Here is an 18,864-nt window from a genome sequence, read left to right as displayed (position 1 = left end):
TGGGAATTGGCATAACGACTAACATTGGGAGGGGAGAAAAACGAAAAAAAAAAAAAAAAAAAAAAGGTAAGAAAAAAATGCTTTTCCATGTTCGCTACATTCTGTTCGGAGAGGGATGTTCAGAGTCCCTTACCGTGAGAAGGAGTTGTCGAAGATGAGTGTGTATAGCCAGAGTTCAGAGTCCCTTACCGTGAGAAGGAGTTGTCGAAGATGAGTGTGTAGAGCAAGAGTTCAGAGTCCCTTACCGTGAGAAGGAGTTGTCGAAGATGAGTGTGTAGAGCCCGGGGTTTCTCACTTTCAACTGGCCCTGGATGTTCTCTTTGTGGGAGTTACAGCGAGTTAAGGGAATCAACACCTGAGAAGAGAACAAGAACATGTACTGGGCGGTCAGGTGGCGTAGCGGAGATTGTGCTCGTCACCAATGCAAGAGGCTGCGGTCTCGACTCCCGGAGAGTCAGCATTGCCTTGGCTCGGGGCTGATCGCTATACTAACTCGTTTGGCTGAGTTAGGGGGAGGGAAGCCGTGGGTGGGTCCTGGGCGTTGTGGACAGCGACCCCTACAGTTTGGTCGGGGCACCTGCACAGCGAGGGTAGGATCTGGAGAAAGGTAGTGTGACCTTCCACACGTTACACTCTCCCGGTGAGAATCTGCGCTGCCAGGCTGGCTGCCGGCTGGCTGCACATGTGTCGGAGGAAAGCATGTGACAGTCTCCGGCCTCCCGGACCAACAATAGGGGGGGGGGGGTGCGCAACAACCAGGAAGGGGGTTGGGAATTGGCATAACGACTAACAGTGGGATGGGAGAAAAATCGGAAAAAGGAGGGGGGAAAAGATAAGAAAAAAGAAAAAAAGGAAAAAAAAGAACATGTACTGTATCTATTACCAGGAAATACATACCAGCAAAATGCCAAATGTATGACTTGACTTGACTATGGTCAGAGGAGTGAAGCCCTGTCGAGCAGCCGTGCTTTTCTCAGTCTCTTTATGTTGGACAGGGTTCGCACAGACATTGCGAAATGAAATTCAAGGACTTTCAAGTACTTTCAAGTTATACAAACTTTCCCAAGCACTATTTTTCATTTTAAAAGGGCATTTACATTTTTTATAGAAAAGAAAAATCTGGCTTAAAACCAATATCCGACAATTAGTTACACTTTAAATAAAAAATAATTATCTCTTGATTCAGAACAATTTTATCATGGATGAACAAAACTTTCAATGCGAATGATTGATTTGAATTTCAGGGACTTTTTAAGCACCTTGTTAAAAAACTGGCTGTTTTCAAGGAATTCCAGGCCTTGACTTTTTTTGGTCAAAATCAAGCACTTTAATTAACACTTTAATCGCCAAAAACGCTGGGACACGTCTTTCCCCGCCATGCTTATTCTGCCAAAGACGCTGGACAGCGTCTTTGATATCAATATTTCAAAAATCTGTGATCGAAATCATATTTCTCCCCCGGAGACCTGAGATCTACTGTTGAGCCCCTCTCAACTCTCCAACGGTTCAAGAGCGCCATCTGGTGGCCGATCGGCGGATCGCCCAAACAGGAAGTGATGCGCCGGATGTGGTGCTCTCCCATATTTCGTCCGGGCACTCGCTATCGTTAGCGGGACTCCATCTTGACACACTGGACATCGATCGGTTGCAAATAACTCGATAAACAACATGATTTGGACGTATATACTATTATACAACCTGGAAATGGATCGCATATTTGTACATCCCATAATAGGAACATTTCTGTTCCACGCTCATCGCCCAACGGCGCGAGGAAGCTACGGTGAGTTTCAACGTTATTTTTCAATGTGTTCGATACTAACTGCTCTAATGATCATATCACCCACACTAGATGAATCATATAACGTTGGCCACGGAATTATAAACGACCCCCCCCCCATCCGGTCATCATCAGATCATACTTAGTAACTTCTAGAAGCACGTCCATTTGAAATGTTTTATCTCGCGCAGATTCCTATCAAACTGTATTTCATCATCAATATAATGCATTTGGAGCTATAAATCACGTTCTGGAGAAAGCTGCAGAAAACGATAAAAACATACTTATACTTTAGACCGTATTTTAGTATGAATATGTGAATGAAAAAGTATAACATTGCTACACCCTGAACAATAGATATAGGACGTTGAATGGGCCATAGTAATGTCAATTTAGCAATACAATTTAAAAAGTTATAGCCCTGCAAAGAAGGGGAACTTCTCCATATTAAATAGGGCTGGCGGAGGATGGTAAATTATGAATTTAAGCATGGCGATCAAAGTGTTAAGGACCTTGTGCGAACCCTGGTCTCGTTATGTTGGAGAGTTCAACGGTCCAGTGCACTGTAGGGCTGGGGCGACATGGCCTCTAAATTATATCGCAATATATTTTGGCTATGTGTCACGATACACAATATATCGCGATATTTTGACATTTCCTCTAAAGCACTTAAAAAATGCTTGATTTAACCCTTTGATGCATACAGTCACGCCAACATGATGATTGTAATAGTCCCTGCAACATATGGCTGCATTAAACCATGAAGATGCTTTCAAAAATTATTTAATTAAAAGTTTCCAAAAATCTAAAAGAATAGTCTACTGACACACTAATACAGAAAGAATTATGAAGTATTCTCTTACGCCGCTTTTCCACTGTCTGCAGAGTCTTGGACTAGTGAGTCTTGGACTACCTGAACATTTTCGTTATCTGCTGGACTCAGTTTTTTTTATCGCCTATGGGATTGTTTACTTTCGCTCTTCTTAACTCAATCTGCGCCATCCACGTATATATTGTGTTTGCTCACCAACCGTTGAACGCCAATCACGTATATACGTTATTTGGTCAGTTTTCCTTTATTTTATTTTAATATTCTATTCAGTGTCACGGACGTCTATGTTACCGTTAACACATTCACAGCCATTGGAATTCCCCAGATAGCTATAGCTAGGCCAGCTTTCCATTACACACTTTCACTGTGCGTCACGTTGTTTGTAGAGCTAAATCTATATTTTATATTATAACTATGGATACAATATCATGGTCATTTGACAGTAAGAACCTCGCGTTCAAGATGCAAAAAAGAAATAATTTTTCCATCTATATGTTCCCGTTTTATACTGTGGTGAATATGAGTGTTATTTCGGAATGAGCGGGGCTAATTCCTGTGAGGCTATTTATAAGCCGCAACGTGTATTATACCAAATCCATTGGCGTTTTGTCCCTACACACGCTACAATAAAAAATCAAATGCATAAGATAGGTATTATGTTTCATCATGAATGCATGAAAGGGGGGGGGGGGGTCGTTTCGGATGAATTGATTGCCGATAACGGCATTCGTTATTACCACAACATACGCTGATCAGGGGGATGGGCTATGAAATCCTTGCACGATCAAGCTGAAATTGACGTTAAATTGTCCTTACCTGTGGCCGGTGGGATTCCAAAAAGAATATTCCAATTATTTGATAGCCATCTGGTAGATCATTTGTCCATTTGACCCACCACAGCATAATGAATCGGGGCCCCCGAAAACTATTCAATGGGATCGGGTGAAGCCCTAGGTTCAGGTTAGTAGAAAAGAGCGCCCGGAGCGTTTTCAGTGTGGCACTCGGTCTGGAACAGGGGTTACTGCATTCTCGATACAGCGCCACTAGCAGGATCTGGCCGGTACTGCACCTTCGGAGTCCCAATATGCCTTTTCCAGGCAAAATACAGCTCCCTGACATTGAATAGGGTATTAAAATCGAATAAAAGAGAAAACGAGTCAAAAACGTATATATATATACGTCAACCGCTGGCTCCCAATAACGTATATATACGTGGTTGGCCAGGAATGTGTTAAAAGGCATACAGAGACCCCACAAGTGCAGTACCGGCCAGATCCTGCTAGGTGGCAGTATCGCACATCTAATCTCGACCGGGCGGCGAATTTTGGTACAGGCAAGTCTAGCGGTTCACCCGATCACATTGGAACGTGTCCATGGCCCCTCGATGCATGTGTTGTGCCGGATTATGTCGGGGACCCGATGGACACCAATACTGGAAATCACGATCAGACAATTGGAATATTCTTTTTGGAATACCCCCGATCAAAGGTAAGGACTATCTGACGTCAATTCCACCTTGATCCTACAACGATTTCATATCGATCCAGTCGATTAATGTATGTATATTCAAAACGAATGCCGTTGATGATGATCAGAGCAGCAAAATTCACATATCACTCCATAGCGCCGTTTTCAGGAATTAGCCAGGATCACTCTGGAACTATACAATATTTACGACGGGATAACGCGCGAACGTATACATGAAAAAATTTATTCTTTTTCACATGTTGAACGAGGGATATTTACTGTCAAATGAGCCATAGTATTGTCTCCATAGCTATAATATAGAATATAGATATAGCCCTGCAAACACCGTGACGCACAGTGAAAATGCCTATTTTAAAGCGTGGCGCATTTACTACAGGATGAGGATAATAGCTGGCAGAGAAAGAGTTAAAGGGGACGTTGAACACTGCATTACTGGACTCTGCTTTTGTCGCCTACGGGTTGTTTTTCGTTGGACCGTAAAGGGGATGTGGTGTTTTTTCAGTTTTTAATAAATTACGCCATTTTTTGCTAACTCTGATACTCAGCGGTAACCCGTCTCTGGGCGGCCCCCTACCTTGGACTGCTCCACGGGGGTGTCTGCAGCTTGGCGGTAGACCACGCTGAAGGAGATGCTCTTGGGTTCTGACGAGAACATCCAGCTGATGGAAGGTCCGCTGTCCCCCACGGCGATGGCTATGGCGCTGTAGCAGCTGGACTTGACGAAGAGCTCCCGGTTACCGTCGCCGAACTGAGAGATGTCATCGATGCTGAGGGGGACCATCAGCCTGTGGCACAAGCGGCATTAAAGCACAGGTGACTCAACAATCTGTCGGCGGCTGTTTGGGTGGGATGTTTGGTGTGTTGCTAGGCAACAGCTGTGACCACTTTCGACATCCTGTCAGGTTTACTAATATCAAAACAACTGTTATTTTACAGTTTAGCTAAATAAATTTCAAATAATCTTCTCTATCAGCAAGTCCAAAATAATCCTAGTAATAAAAAATAATAATAATAATAATAATAATAATAATAATAATAATAATAATAATAATAATAATAATAATAATAATAATAATAATAATAATAATAATAATAATAATAATAATAATCATCATCATCATCATCATAATAATAATAATAATACATATTTTCAGTCAAGATGTGACCTCTGAGCTGTAGTGTCAGTTAGAATCATTTAGTTATTATTGTCAAGTTGAAAACCACCTACAACATAAGTAATACAGCGGTTTTGCGTGAAGCCATGAGGTGATTGAACTCACGTGACGTCTCCTGATGTGAGCAGGTTGATCTCCGCGTCCTGAACAGTGGCCTCGTCCGGCTCCTCTGGGGCCAAGTCTCCTGTGCCGCTGCAAGACGAGTCACAAGACACTAAGGCTAAGGATTTATCTAGAACTGCGTGAAATCCATAAGTGGCATCACTTATCGTTTTCTTTTGCATGTGTACATTTTTTATTTTTTTTAGATACATTATACTATACTAAAATACTAGGTCTTGTGGCATGTTTTAGTTCAAACATCCCCATTTCATGTAAATTCAGTTGTATTGCAACTCTGCACTGTGCATTCAATATGCAGCGCACTCCTCCATCACAGCCAGAGACCAGACTGTAACATGAGAAGGATCACTGTGGTGGTTTTGAATGGGGAAATCTGTAACACTAAAGATGGCGGCAATGACAACGAATTGCTGCAAAATAAACATAAATTAGTTGTTTAAATAATAATAATTAAATTTTAAAAAAGAGTAATAAAAATAGCAATATTTATCGATAATTTTGTCCCGATTTATCGATTCTTCCAAATAGCATATCGTCTCAGCCTTACAAGACAGAACAATCGCGGCTGGGTGGCGCAGCGGACTAAGCGCTCGTCACCAACGCGAGAGACACTGGTATCGAATCCGGCTGTCAGCGTTGCCTCCGGCTCGGGCCGGCCGTCATACTGACTCAATTGGCAGAGTCAGCGGGAGGGGAGTCGATGGGTGGTAATCTGGTCGTTGTAAACAGCGGCTCCTGCAGGTCGGTCAGGGCGCCTGCACAGCAAGGACAGGAGATGGCGAGGGTATAGTGTGAGCCTCCCACACGTTACACCTCGCCAATGAGAGTCCGCGCTGGCAGGTGAAAAGAAGTGGCTGGCTGACTCTGCATGTATCGGAGGGGACATGTGATAGTATCTATCAACCCTCCCTAGACCGACCAGTGGGGGGCACATGCAAGCAACGACCAGGAAGGGGAGGGGGAATTTGCACGACTAAATTGTGATGGGAGAAAAAACACACAGAAAAACAGGAGGAGAAAAAGTGGATAAAAAAAAAGACAAAACACTCAGCACCACTGCCTCACAGCAGGGAGGTCACATGACACACAGAGAGAGAGAGAACACTCAGCACCACTGCCTCACAGCAGGGAGGTCACATGACACACAGAGAGAGAGAGAACACTCAGCACCACTGCCTCACAGCAGGGAGGTCACATGACACACAGAACACTCAGCACCACTGCCTCACAGCAGGGAGGTCACATGACACACAGAACACTCAGCACCACTGCCTCACAGCAGGGAGGTCACATGACACAGAGAGAACACTCAGCACCACTGCCTCACAGCAGGGAGGTCACATGACACACAGAGAGAGAGAGAACACTCAGCACCACTGCCTCACAGCAGGGAGGTCACATGACACACAGAGAGAGAGAGAACACTCAGCACCACTGCCTCACAGCAGGGAGGTCACATGACACACAGAGAGAGAGAACACTCAGCACCACTGCCTCACAGCAGGGAGGTCACATGACACACAGAGAGAGAGAACACTCAGCACCACTGCCTCACAGCAGGGAGGTCACATGACACACAGAGAGAGAGAGAACACTCAGCACCACTGCCTCACAGCAGGGAGGTCACATGACACACAGAGAGAGAGAGAACACTCAGCACCACTGCCTCACAGCAGGGAGGTCACATGACACACAGAGAGAGAGAGAACACTCAGCACCACTGCCTCACAGCAGGGAGGTCACATGACACACAGAACACTCAGCACCACTGCCTCACAGCAGGGAGGTCACATGACACACAGAGAGAGAGAACACTCAGCACCACTGCCTCACAGCAGGGAGGTCACATGACACACAGAGAGAGAGAGAACACTCAGCACCACTGCCTCACAGCAGGGAGGTCACATGACACACAGAGAGAGAGAGAACACTCAGCACCACTGCCTCACAGCAGGGAGGTCACATGACACACAGAGAGAGAGAGAACACTCAGCACCACTGCCTCACAGCAGGGAGGTCACATGACACAGAGAGAGAACACTCAGCACCACTGCCTCACAGCAGGGAGGTCACATGACACACAGAGAGACAGAACACTCAGCACCACTGCCTCACAGCAGGGAGGTCACATGACACACAGAGAGAGAGAGAACACTCAGCACCACTGCCTCACAGCAGGGAGGTCACATGACACACAGAGAGAGAGAGAACACTCAGCACCACTGCCTCACAGCAGGGAGGTCACATGACACACAGAGAGAGAGAACACTCAGCACCACTGCCTCACAGCAGGGAGGTCACATGACACACAGAGAGAGAGAACACTCAGCACCACTGCCTCACAGCAGGGAGGTCACATGACACAGAGAGAGAACACTCAGCACCACTGCCTCACAGCAGGGAGGTCACATGACACACAGAGAGAGAGAACACTCAGCACCACTGCCTCACAGCAGGGAGGTCACATGACACAGAGAGAGAACACTCAGCACCACTGCCTCACAGCAGGGAGGTCACATGACACACAGAGAGACAGAACACTCAGCACCACTGCCTCACAGCAGGGAGGTCACATGACACACAGAGAGAGAGAGAACACTCAGCACCACTGCCTCACAGCAGGGAGGTCACATGACACACAGAGAGAGAGAACACTCAGCACCACTGCCTCACAGCAGGGAGGTCACATGACACAGAGAGAGAACACTCAGCACCACTGCCTCACAGCAGGGAGGTCACATGACACACAGAGAGAGAGAGAACACTCAGCACCACTGCCTCACAGCAGGGAGGTCACATGACACACAGAGAGACAGAACACTCAGCACCACTGCCTCACAGCAGGGAGGTCACATGACACACAGAGAGAGAGAGAACACTCAGCACCACTGCCTCACAGCAGGGAGGTCACATGACACACAGAGAGAGAGAGAACACTCAGCACCACTGCCTCACAGCAGGGAGGTCACATGACACACAGAGAGAGAGAACACTCAGCACCACTGCCTCACAGCAGGGAGGTCACATGACACACAGAGAGAGAGAGAACACTCAGCACCACTGCCTCACAGCAGGGAGGTCACATGACACACAGAGAGAGAGAGAACACTCAGCACCACTGCCTCACAGCAGGGAGGTCACATGACACACAGAGAGAGAGAGAACACTCAGCACCACTGCCTCACAGCAGGGAGGTCACATGACACAGAGAGAGAACACTCAGCACCACTGCCTCACAGCAGGGAGGTCACATGACACACAGAGAGAGAGAACACTCAGCACCACTGCCTCACAGCAGGGAGGTCACATGACACAGAGAGAGAACACTCAGCACCACTGCCTCACAGCAGGGAGGTCACATGACACAGAGAGAGAACACTCAGCACCACTGCCTCACAGCAGGGAGGTCACATGACACAGAGAGAGAGAGAACACTCAGCACCACTGCCTCACAGCAGGGAGGTCACATGACACACAGAGAGAGAGAACACTCAGCACCACTGCCTCACAGCAGGGAGGTCACATGACACACAGAGAGAGAGAACACTCAGCACCACTGCCTCACAGCAGGGAGGTCACATGACACACAGAGAGAGAGAACACTCAGCACCACTGCCTCACAGCAGGGAGGTCACATGACACACAGAGAGAACACTCAGTGGTCACCGTCGGTAGTGTGATAGTAAAGCGTTAACCTTCTGCAATGTGGCAGTGAAAGGGTTAACCTGCTGTCATGTGGCAGTGAAAGGGTTAACCTGCTGTGTATTGTCGCAGTGAAAGGGTTAAGCTTCTGTGTATTGTCGCAGTGAAAGGGTTAGCCGTTTGGTAGTGCGCGGCAGTGAAAGGGTTAAACGTGATACAGAGAAGTGATCACAACTAGGGGTGCACGATATTGTTTTTTTTACCCCGATATCGATACCGATAACTTTCTGCTCCTCAAGGTCGATACCGATACCGATAACTGATAATATATATATATTTGACGCTATAGGAGAGGAGACTGTTGTGGTCTTGGTCCATGAAACAACTATTACTTTGCATTTATAGGACAGCACGCCTCAAAAAGAATGAAATAAACCAAACAAATCGTCTCTGTCAAACATCTTTAATTTTGCAAACGCCTCGTCAATAGGTACGAGCCGCGCCGGTTCCTTTGCAGCTGGCTTTGGATTAGCTTAGCCTTTAGCTGCTTGCGCGTCGTCGTCGGATTTTAATACACCATCGTAGCGGTGGTGATGTTTCAGGTGACTTATTAGGTTGGATGTGTTATAGCTTGTTGCCCCTTTCCCTCCTCGTGGAACTTCTGCATTTGTTACAAATAGCAGAGCGAACTGTTTTCCTCTGAAACTTTGAAAAAGTCTGACGACGCCATCTTTGTTTACTATCTGTGGTGCTTCTGAATGTTACGTGACTACGTCACAGCCAGGCATGAGAAAGGGAGCGCTGGATTTGTGAAAAACTCTTCCTAAACCACACGCTAGCAGTCGTACCACAGTACTGGCAAAACGGGAGGAGCCTACAGTAAAAACAAACGCCCTTCATCCCAATCCACCCACACCGGATTTCTTTTAACCAAAAAATGTATTATATATTATCGGAGCTATCAATAATGTTATCGGGTTTATCGGGATGACGTCATAATTGCTGATATCGGCCCGATAATTATCGTGCATCCCTAATCACAACATATCACAACTTCCTAATCCATCTATCAAAAAGACGTTTTTTTTAAGGCCTAAAGATTCTGATTATTAAATGATTAATTATTTGTGATACGCATGTTAACACAATGGCGCTAACGGGAGAACGGGTCAGCTCAGCAAACCCTGAGCAATATTTAGAGAGTTTAGTGCACAAGCATTAGAATTCTAATTTGTTCTTTTGAAAACAGACGAACATGAACTTTGCAGCACATCGAGAGACGACAGATGTTAGGAATAATCTCCTCAAGATTCTCTTCAAGGAGGTGGACCCTCTCCTGTAGTGTCTAGAGAGAACACTGGAGGAGCCTAGAGCACATTGGTTATGAATCTTAATTGAATGTGAAATAAGAGTGTGTGGAGATGAATACATTTATATGTGCACGTCCCGAAGGGAGTCTTAAATGGCATCTCAGTTAATTCACTGTCGACAGAGTCACTGCTGGGATCGGCCCTCGTCGCGTCACTTCCACTTTAATTTGCAGACAAAACAGCAGCGGTTTCTCATAAATGAAACGGAACAGTGTCTTTGAATTTCAGCTCAAGTCAATGATTGTATGTTTATTCATGACAGTATATATATCTCACTTGCTCATATTAGTTAATTATATTGTTTACACTGCTTATTTTTATCTTTACTATAATTTGTATGTCTTTCTACTATTATTACCATTACCATGCCCATACCTGTACCCTCCCATGTTGCAATGATGCCCACATTTCCCTCAAGGAGATCAGTAAAGGAGAATGTCTCTTACAAATTGAGTAGCTCCATGAATGCACACTGTCCGCAATCATGCACTGTCCACGTTGTGAATCTGTCTAAGTACAATAATAATAATGATAACAATAATAATTCAAATTATTTATAAAGGAATGATATTTGCAAATTACCATAAAAAGAGGAAGGGGGAGGTGACTATTATCAATCTTCTGGGCCCTTTATTAATGTTGCATACGCACAGATGTGCGTAACCCGTGCGTACGATAATTTTTTTTTTATTGATATTTTTCCCCCCTCCTTTTTCCTCCGATTTTCTCCCATCCCAATGTTAGTCGTTATGCCAATTCCCAATCCCCTTCCTGGTCGCTGCGCACTTACCCCCCACAGTCGGTCTGGGAGAGTGGAGGCTATCACGTGCTTCCTCCGACACACGTCTAGCCAATCAACCGCTTCTTTTCACCTGGCAGCGCGGATTCTCACTGAGAGGGCGTAGTGTGTGGAAGGATCACACTATCCACACTTAGATCCTATCCGCGCTTAGCAGGTGCCCCGACCGAACTGTAGGAGTCGCTGTTTACAACGACCCGGACCCACCCCGCCAGCTTCTCCCACCCTCTAATACTGCCAATTGTATTAGTGTGAACGGCCAGCCAAGCTGGTGACAACCCCGGAGCTGTGAGCTGGATTCGAACAGGCGAATGCGTACGATAATTTCTAAGCAAAATGTGGGACTTATCAATTTGAACGTGTGCTTGACTTTGTGCGTATATCTACGCTCAGCTCAGACCATGCGTACCTGGCGCCCGGCGGTAGAATATGGAGACTGCAGACGGACGGCATTATGCTTTCATCAGTTTCATGCATTAGTTTCAACGCGGAAATAAGCTTCCGTGCATTAGTTTCAACACTGGCGCGTGTTCTGTATGAACCCTAATTCATTATAGTTCATTGTAAAATAGCGACAGTACAAGAGGTTGGCCTGCTTGTTTGGCACGGGGGGGCAGACGCAGAACACCCACCTCCAAACGCGATTAAATATTGTTTCAAATAAAAAGCAAAATACTATTATTTTGTGTGTCATGTTTCCAAATAAGATTGGTCACAACGAAATGCTTTCTACTTCAATTTGTTGAAACTTCACTGAGACTAAGACAGTCTATTTGTGAGCTCCCGCACAAACGTGATAATAATAATAATAATAATAATAATAATAATAATAATAATAATAATAATAATAATAATAATAATAATAAAATAATAATAAAATAATAATAAAATAATAATAATAATAATAATAATAATAATAATAATAATAATAATAATAATAATAATAATAATAATAATAATAATAATAATAATAATAATAATAATAATAGCTTTGTTTTATATAGTGCCTTTCAAGAGACCCAAGGTCGCTTTACATAGATAGGGGGGGAAATAACAAAGTAACAAACATAGTGGACAGACACAAGATAAATATGATGGAATTCAAGTCGCGTTTTTATTGATCACATAGGCATGCTATACATATACATGGCAGTGAGATTCAGTGTTCTTGTACTCTCGTATTATTGTTATAGTATATGCTATTGTCAAGAAGGAAGTACATTATTTTCAATCGTGGCTTTCCTTTAATTCGTATAGCCGAGAAGCAGTCTCCTATCAGCTTCATTAATCCCGACCCATCTCAACCACAGCATAACTGAGACCGGCTATGGAAACAAATCATAAATAGACTACTGTAAATAAAATAGCATAACATTATAAAGGATAGGCTATAGCAGGGGTTCCCTTTCTTCCCCCGAGCCCCACGATTCCCTGGAGACATATAGGAATATGATATGATATATAGGCTATACATGGGTCCGTCAGCGAGGAGATTTAGCCATTTGAGAATAGGCTATTATGGCCAAACGAGGGCCAATAGCCTATAAATATTATTAAATGTTTTCATAAGCGTAAAGATACATGAACAACAGTTATATTAACGATCAAGTTAGTTTACTGTATGCAGGCTTCACGGGGCTCCGTCTGACATGTCTGTGCCATGCTGCGTTATGTGCAAATTACTGTTGCATAATGTAGGCTATGCATATATAATTTATATAGGCTATACCTAATACCGACAACAAAATAGATTGTATGCCTCTACAAATCATATTATAACCGGTAGCCAATCGAACGAAACGAATAAAGGCATTCATATTCCAGCATTGGTTATAATGACATTGACAGTTTGACACCAACGCCAAACAGTGGTTAACGGTCTTTATTAGTATTTTGAGCTGTCCAGGCAGAATTGCAGCAATGGTCTTAGGGAGCCGTTGATATCTGACATCACCGTGTACAAGTCCGACAGCCTGTCGCGTATTTCTCCCATAACACGCGTTGTCTTCTTGGTTCGACAGCGCGTTAAATTATTTGCTTAGACCTCCGTGAACAATCTCCCTCTCAGTGAAGTTTCTCAGAGTTCGCTCAGGTTAGACCATTATTTCACATCCCATGGGGGTGTTTCATTACCAAATATGGATAATCATGCACGAGCATTGACGGTAAGAACAAATGGTATTTATCAACACGGAGGAGCGTAGGACCCGTGTACGCACGGTTGATAAATCCCGATTTTCCTGTTTTAAGCACTCGCAAATAAGTCCTATTCTCCATTGGATAAAGCGTTGGCACCGAAGGGCCATCAGCAGAGGGCGCTGTTGGCCCTGAATGAGTTAAGAATGAAGACTTATTGGACAATGTGGATATTCTCCATTATATAATTTAAGTATTAATTAATGTTCCCACTTGGAAGTGATGCATAGGGGTAGGGCATGATAAGCTTAGGCTTCTTCCTACTCATTTTCTAACAGTGATATGTATATTTTTCGTTGTTTGTCTTTTTTATTCATTTTATATATAAAAAAAATTTAATCATGTTCGAAATAAAGATTCATTCATTCATAATGAGTGTGTTACTCATACAGTGACCTCACAGCGGCCATGCTTGTAGTGTACGGCGCTCACATGTCTATGGTCCCCCGGGGCCGTGCGTCCTGGTCCCCCTCCAGCGAGCCCCCGGTGGTCTGGGACTGGGTGTCACTGTCGTAGACGCCATTCACCTCCTCCTCTGTGATGATGTCGTAGGCTCCGTCCTCAGACCTGCTGCCTGGTTCTGTGACTGTGAGGTAAACAGTGAGGTAGGAATGTAATGATTATCCTCTACAGAAAACAAATGATGGCGTATCAATGGATTTAAACATTTGAAGAGTTTTTTACGATAACAATCAGCTGTTACTTGCCATTCGCTCAAAACTTTCAATAACAAACTATTGTCAAAAGGAGGCTGGTCGTGGGGGAAATAGGCCAACCAACGATTTGCGGTTTTCTATTTTCTAAAATGAAAGTAAGCCGCCAAAGAGGACTCTTCAGTCCTGTTCCTGCTAGGTGTGACATGCCTCGAGTTCTCACTTCTGCTGATGAATTCCCCGGCAACACAAAAGAACATCCAACACCTTTGACAGAAGACAGGAAAGCCATTGTAGACAGACAGTTTTCAGTCTCCCTTAAGAGTTACTGTAAACAGCTTTGTCCGAATGTGCGATGTGTGTGTGTGTGTGTGTGCGTGCGTGTGTGCGTGCGTGCGTGCGTGCGTGGTGCGTGGTGCGTGGTGTGTGTGTGTGTGAGTACTGTGGCAACCCCAAGCCACCGCTGGGCTTGGTGATTGAAGGGCGTTATGTGACGGCAAAATGGCTAGGCTTTGCCCATATTTGGGCTTCCGCTTCCAGGCTTACCTGCAGCTAGTAGGCCATCAAGATGAGCTAGCCAATCACGACAGGATGTGCGTGTTGAGGAAAGTGAGGAAAGTGAGGAAATAGGGGCCAAGGGCACACGCTCACTCTCTCACATCAGGGGCGAGGAGACAGACAGACGCTCACTCTCTCACCTCAGGGGCGAGGAGACAGACAGACGCTCACTCTCTCACATCAGGGGCGAGGAGACAGACAGACGCTCACTCTCTCACATCAGGGGCGAGGAGACAGACAGACGCTCACTCTCTCACATCAGGGGCGAGGAGACAGACAGACGCTCACTCTCTCACATCAGGGGCGAGGAGACAGACAGACGCTCACTCTCTCACATCAGGAGACAGACGCTCACTCTCTCACATCAGGGGCGAGGAGACAGACAGACGCTCACTCTCTCACATCAGGGGCGAGGAGGAGACAGACGCTCACTCTCTCACATCAGGGTGGTGGAGGAGACAGACAGACGCTCACTCTCTCACATCAGGGGCGAGGAGACAGACGCTCACTCTCTCACATCAGGGGCGAGGAGACAGACGCTCACTCTCTCACATCAGGGGCGAGGAGACAGACAGACGCTCACTCTCTCACATCAGGGGCGAGGAGACAGACAGACGCTCACTCTCTCACATCAGGGGCGAGGAGACAGACAGACGCTCACTCTCTCACCTCAGGAGACAGACGCTAAGTTAAGTCAGTTAGAGGAAGGAGAACAGTAGACTGTTTTTGTTTGATTTAAAAATAAAGGAAACTTATTATTTTTGGAACCACAACTCGACTGGCTGTTGTTTTATTCTGCAACCCCCTACACCTGGAATTGCCACGGTACGCATTCGAAATGTCTCAGTAGTCTGTATTGTGTTTGTAGTACTGTAAAATGTGGTTCTCATTCAGGTGTGTATCCAGTGGCGGCTGGCCACCGGGGGCGCTAGGGTGCCGACCCACCTGTTAAATGAGAGAAGAAGAAATTTTTTTTTTTTTTGTTTTATAGCCCTATAAATAATATAAACATGTTTAAAATTTATAATATTTACTCATTTTAAGTATGTTTGTGTTTCCAATGCACAATATAACGTTAATATATAAAATAAAAAATACTTGTTTTCCTGAACAGGAAGTGACTCACTCCTGCCGCATTTCTCCTGCCGCATTTCTCCTAGCCGTATTTCTCGGCCCGGGCTAGACGCAATAGCGCTCTGAGTGCGCGTCACTGTTTGATTGCTGTATCCGTCGCAGCCAATCAGTGCGTAACGCGCTGTGCGTTGAAATATGATGTATTATGTTGGAAACCGGGCGCGATTTGAAGCGGTCTAGGCAAGCATCCATAGCAGCGTCAAGAATTTCCGTAGCCGCATTTCGCAGAGACGCTCTCTGATTGGCCGACGCCACTTTCTATGTTCCAATTTTAGGTTTTCTAGGTTGGTACTAGAGATAGTTGTGTTGTTGTGAGATGCAGCTATTTGTCTTAGAGCGTGACTGCAAGTTCTTTCGACGGTTAAGCTTAGGCACTCTTTAAAAGTTGGTTAAGGTTAGAGTTTGTCTTAGGCCCCGTCCACACGAACGCTGGATTTAATATAACCATGATTGTATGTGCGCAGTTGCACTGTTCGGCCACACACAACCGGGGATTTGCTACACTGCAACCGCGGTCTTTAAAACCGGTGGCCAGGGTGAAGTTTTGCGGTTTTGCAGTTGCGTGTGGGCATAGCAACCGAGGTTATCCGAGGTTATTCCCAGTGTTTACGGCTGACACAATTATTGTCCATGTTTACGGCAGACTGTCGCAAACAATAGCAAGTTAGAGAGGAGCAGAGCCAGCTACATCTGAGGGAACACCGTTTTGAAAAAGACAGCTACTGAAATGGAAGTGGTGGTGTCGGCTGTTCATGGATGTTGATGCTCTGTTGATGACCGCGTTGCGCGAACAGAGGCGCATGGTCGAGAATCGTAGAAGGATACTGCTCCTCTTGTTTGCTAGCCCAAATACAACTACACGAAGACAGCGGCGATGCGCTCGCCAGCGGAGGTTCTGGACGAGACCAGGTCGGACCTCTAGCTGGTGGGATAATTTCGAGAATGAGGTAGTGTTGGAAGAAGAATGGCGAGAGAACTTTAGGATGTCCCGACCAGCACTACTGTCGCTGAGTGAAATGCTTCGCCCGCACATTCAAGGACAAACAACAGTCATGCGTTCGCCGGTCGGTGTGGTAAAGAAAGTAGCCTGCACTCTACTATCTAGCAGATGAGGGAAGACTGCGAAAGACAGCTAATGCATTTGGCTTGTCGAGACAGGTGGTCTCAAAAATAATCCGGCAGGTATCTCGGGCAATAACAATACACGTGGGCCCCCAATATATTCGTTTGCCTCGCACGGTTTCCGAAGTCCAAGAACTGACCACAGCCTTCGAAAGAGCCCATGTCATGCCACAATGCATCGGTGCGGTCGATTGTACACACATTGACATACGACAGCCGCTTTCCAACTCCATGGATTACGTGAACAGGTGAGACAACCTTTCACTTTATATTGTATGACAGCTTTGTGTACAATACCATTGGATTAATTGATAAATCTGGTGTGTGCTGTGTGTGCCCATTAGGTGTGCTTGATTAATCAACTTATTAATCCAATAGTATAGGACAGGAAGCAAAGATGCCTGTTGTGTTGTATTATTCTGAAATTAGTATCCATGTAACAGGTTAACTGGGGAGTGGATTGCTGTTGTAGAATTCTGACATTGTTTTCCTGTGTGTGTGTGTGCCTTTTTGATTTTGAACAGGAAGAAACGATATTCTCTCAATGTCCAGGCTGCCTGTGACTACAAGTACTCCTTCATTGATGTGGACGTGAAGTGGCCAGGTAGCTTACATGACGCTCGTATCTGGGCCAATTCAACGCTGGCGTCGTATCTAAAGAACGGGGTTATCCCTTCCTGTCCCAAAAAAATCCTGGACCACGAGGAGCCTGTCCCAGTCTTTCTCCTTGGAGACCCAGCTTATCCTTTGTCTCCCTACTTGATGAAGGAGTATGCAAGTGGAGGCAGCACTCTCACGGAGAAGTACTTTGGACTGACCTTGTGTCAGGCGAGAATGGTAATTGATGGATTGATTACTACATTATTGATGTCTAAAACTATACATTTTGACAAATATAGCCACAATATAGGTGCTGCTTACAGGTTGATAAAAGCAGTACATTTTAGTAGCTCTAGAGATGGCCAATAATGTTATACTAGTTGCAACTATGCAAGTGACAAACATCTGACTGCCTTTTTACTTACAGGTGATCGAATGTGCTTTTGGAAGATTGAAAGCACGCTTTGGTGCACTGAGAAGACCGATGGACATCAATTTATATGATCTCCCTTTCGTTATTTATGCCTGCTTTGTCCTCCATAACTACTGTGAGGCCCAACGTGAGACGTTGGACGAGCACATAGTCAGAGAGGCAGCTCAGCAAGACCGGGACAACCAGCCTGCCGCTGACCGCAACTTCAGAGCAGACTGCGTCTCAGCAGAAGGAAAGAGGGTCAGGAGGGTCCTTACTGAATTCATGGATCCGTGAAAGAGGCTGCGAGTTCTCCTGTTCTCCTTGCAAAGGGGGAGCCGCAAGACAGTTGTGAGGTTTTGTCCGCTGCTCACCTACTCTCTCTGTTTCCTTTAAGCCTACTGTTGGGGAATTTCCTTCTCACTCACTCTCTCTAGCCCCCACCCTCTTGTTCGTTACTCTCGTTTGCTCTCAGCGGCCACACCCTTGTACTACCTGTCATTATGTGTTTGATTGGTCTGGTGCCGAACTCACACTTTTAGTTCGATTATCAATTACCTCTCGCACCTGTGGTGTGATTTAATTAGTTCCCCTGTGGGCTTTAAATACCTGGCTCTTCCACTCTGTTCCTGGTGGGGTCGTGTTGTAACATGCCGTAACTTTCGGTATCATATTCTCTATCATCAAGACTCCTTCGGGAGGTCCTCTGTTCTGTCTATGCTGTTTTTATCTCCGGCGTAAAGATGTGCTCCAGCCTTCGCCTCCTGTCGCCGTTGCCTGAGGGAGAGACTGGACTGCGCTCCCTAGACTTCCACGGGAGGCATCCCAGTGATCCACTTCAGACCTCCGCGCAGCAGTCGTCCTGACGCACATCCAGACCTCCGCGCTGCAGACGCCCAGACACCATCCAGACCTCCGAGCTTGGCACGCTCCTCCGTACCAGCGCGCACTCCCAGCAGACGCGCATCATCCAGACCTCC

General features: G+C 45.6%; 1 protein-coding gene across 7 annotated transcripts in view; it reads right to left on the bottom strand.

The window, feature by feature from the left end:
- The window catches only part of fyco1a (FYVE and coiled-coil domain autophagy adaptor 1a), a 67,290-nt gene that overhangs the window by 3,862 nt on the left and 44,564 nt on the right, over positions 1–18,864 (bottom strand). For all 7 annotated transcript variants that reach the window (XM_084309473.1, XM_084309475.1, XM_084309472.1 and 4 more), the window contains 4 exons: positions 13,838–13,991; positions 5,381–5,467; positions 4,675–4,885; positions 246–355 (listed from right to left, as the gene is read on the bottom strand). In XM_084309473.1, coding sequence (XP_084165599.1) covers positions 246–355; positions 4,675–4,885; positions 5,381–5,467; positions 13,838–13,991 — 562 coding nt within the window. The remainder of the gene's footprint in view (positions 1–245; positions 356–4,674; positions 4,886–5,380; positions 5,468–13,837; positions 13,992–18,864) is intronic.

This window comes from Notolepis coatsorum (assembly GCF_963971535.1).
Source record: "Notolepis coatsorum genome assembly, chromosome: 3".
NCBI classification, from domain to species: Eukaryota; Metazoa; Chordata; class Actinopteri; order Aulopiformes; family Paralepididae; genus Notolepis; species Notolepis coatsorum.
The sequence above is the reverse complement of the archived record's forward strand: the minus strand, read 5'-3'. Positions and strand labels throughout refer to the sequence as shown.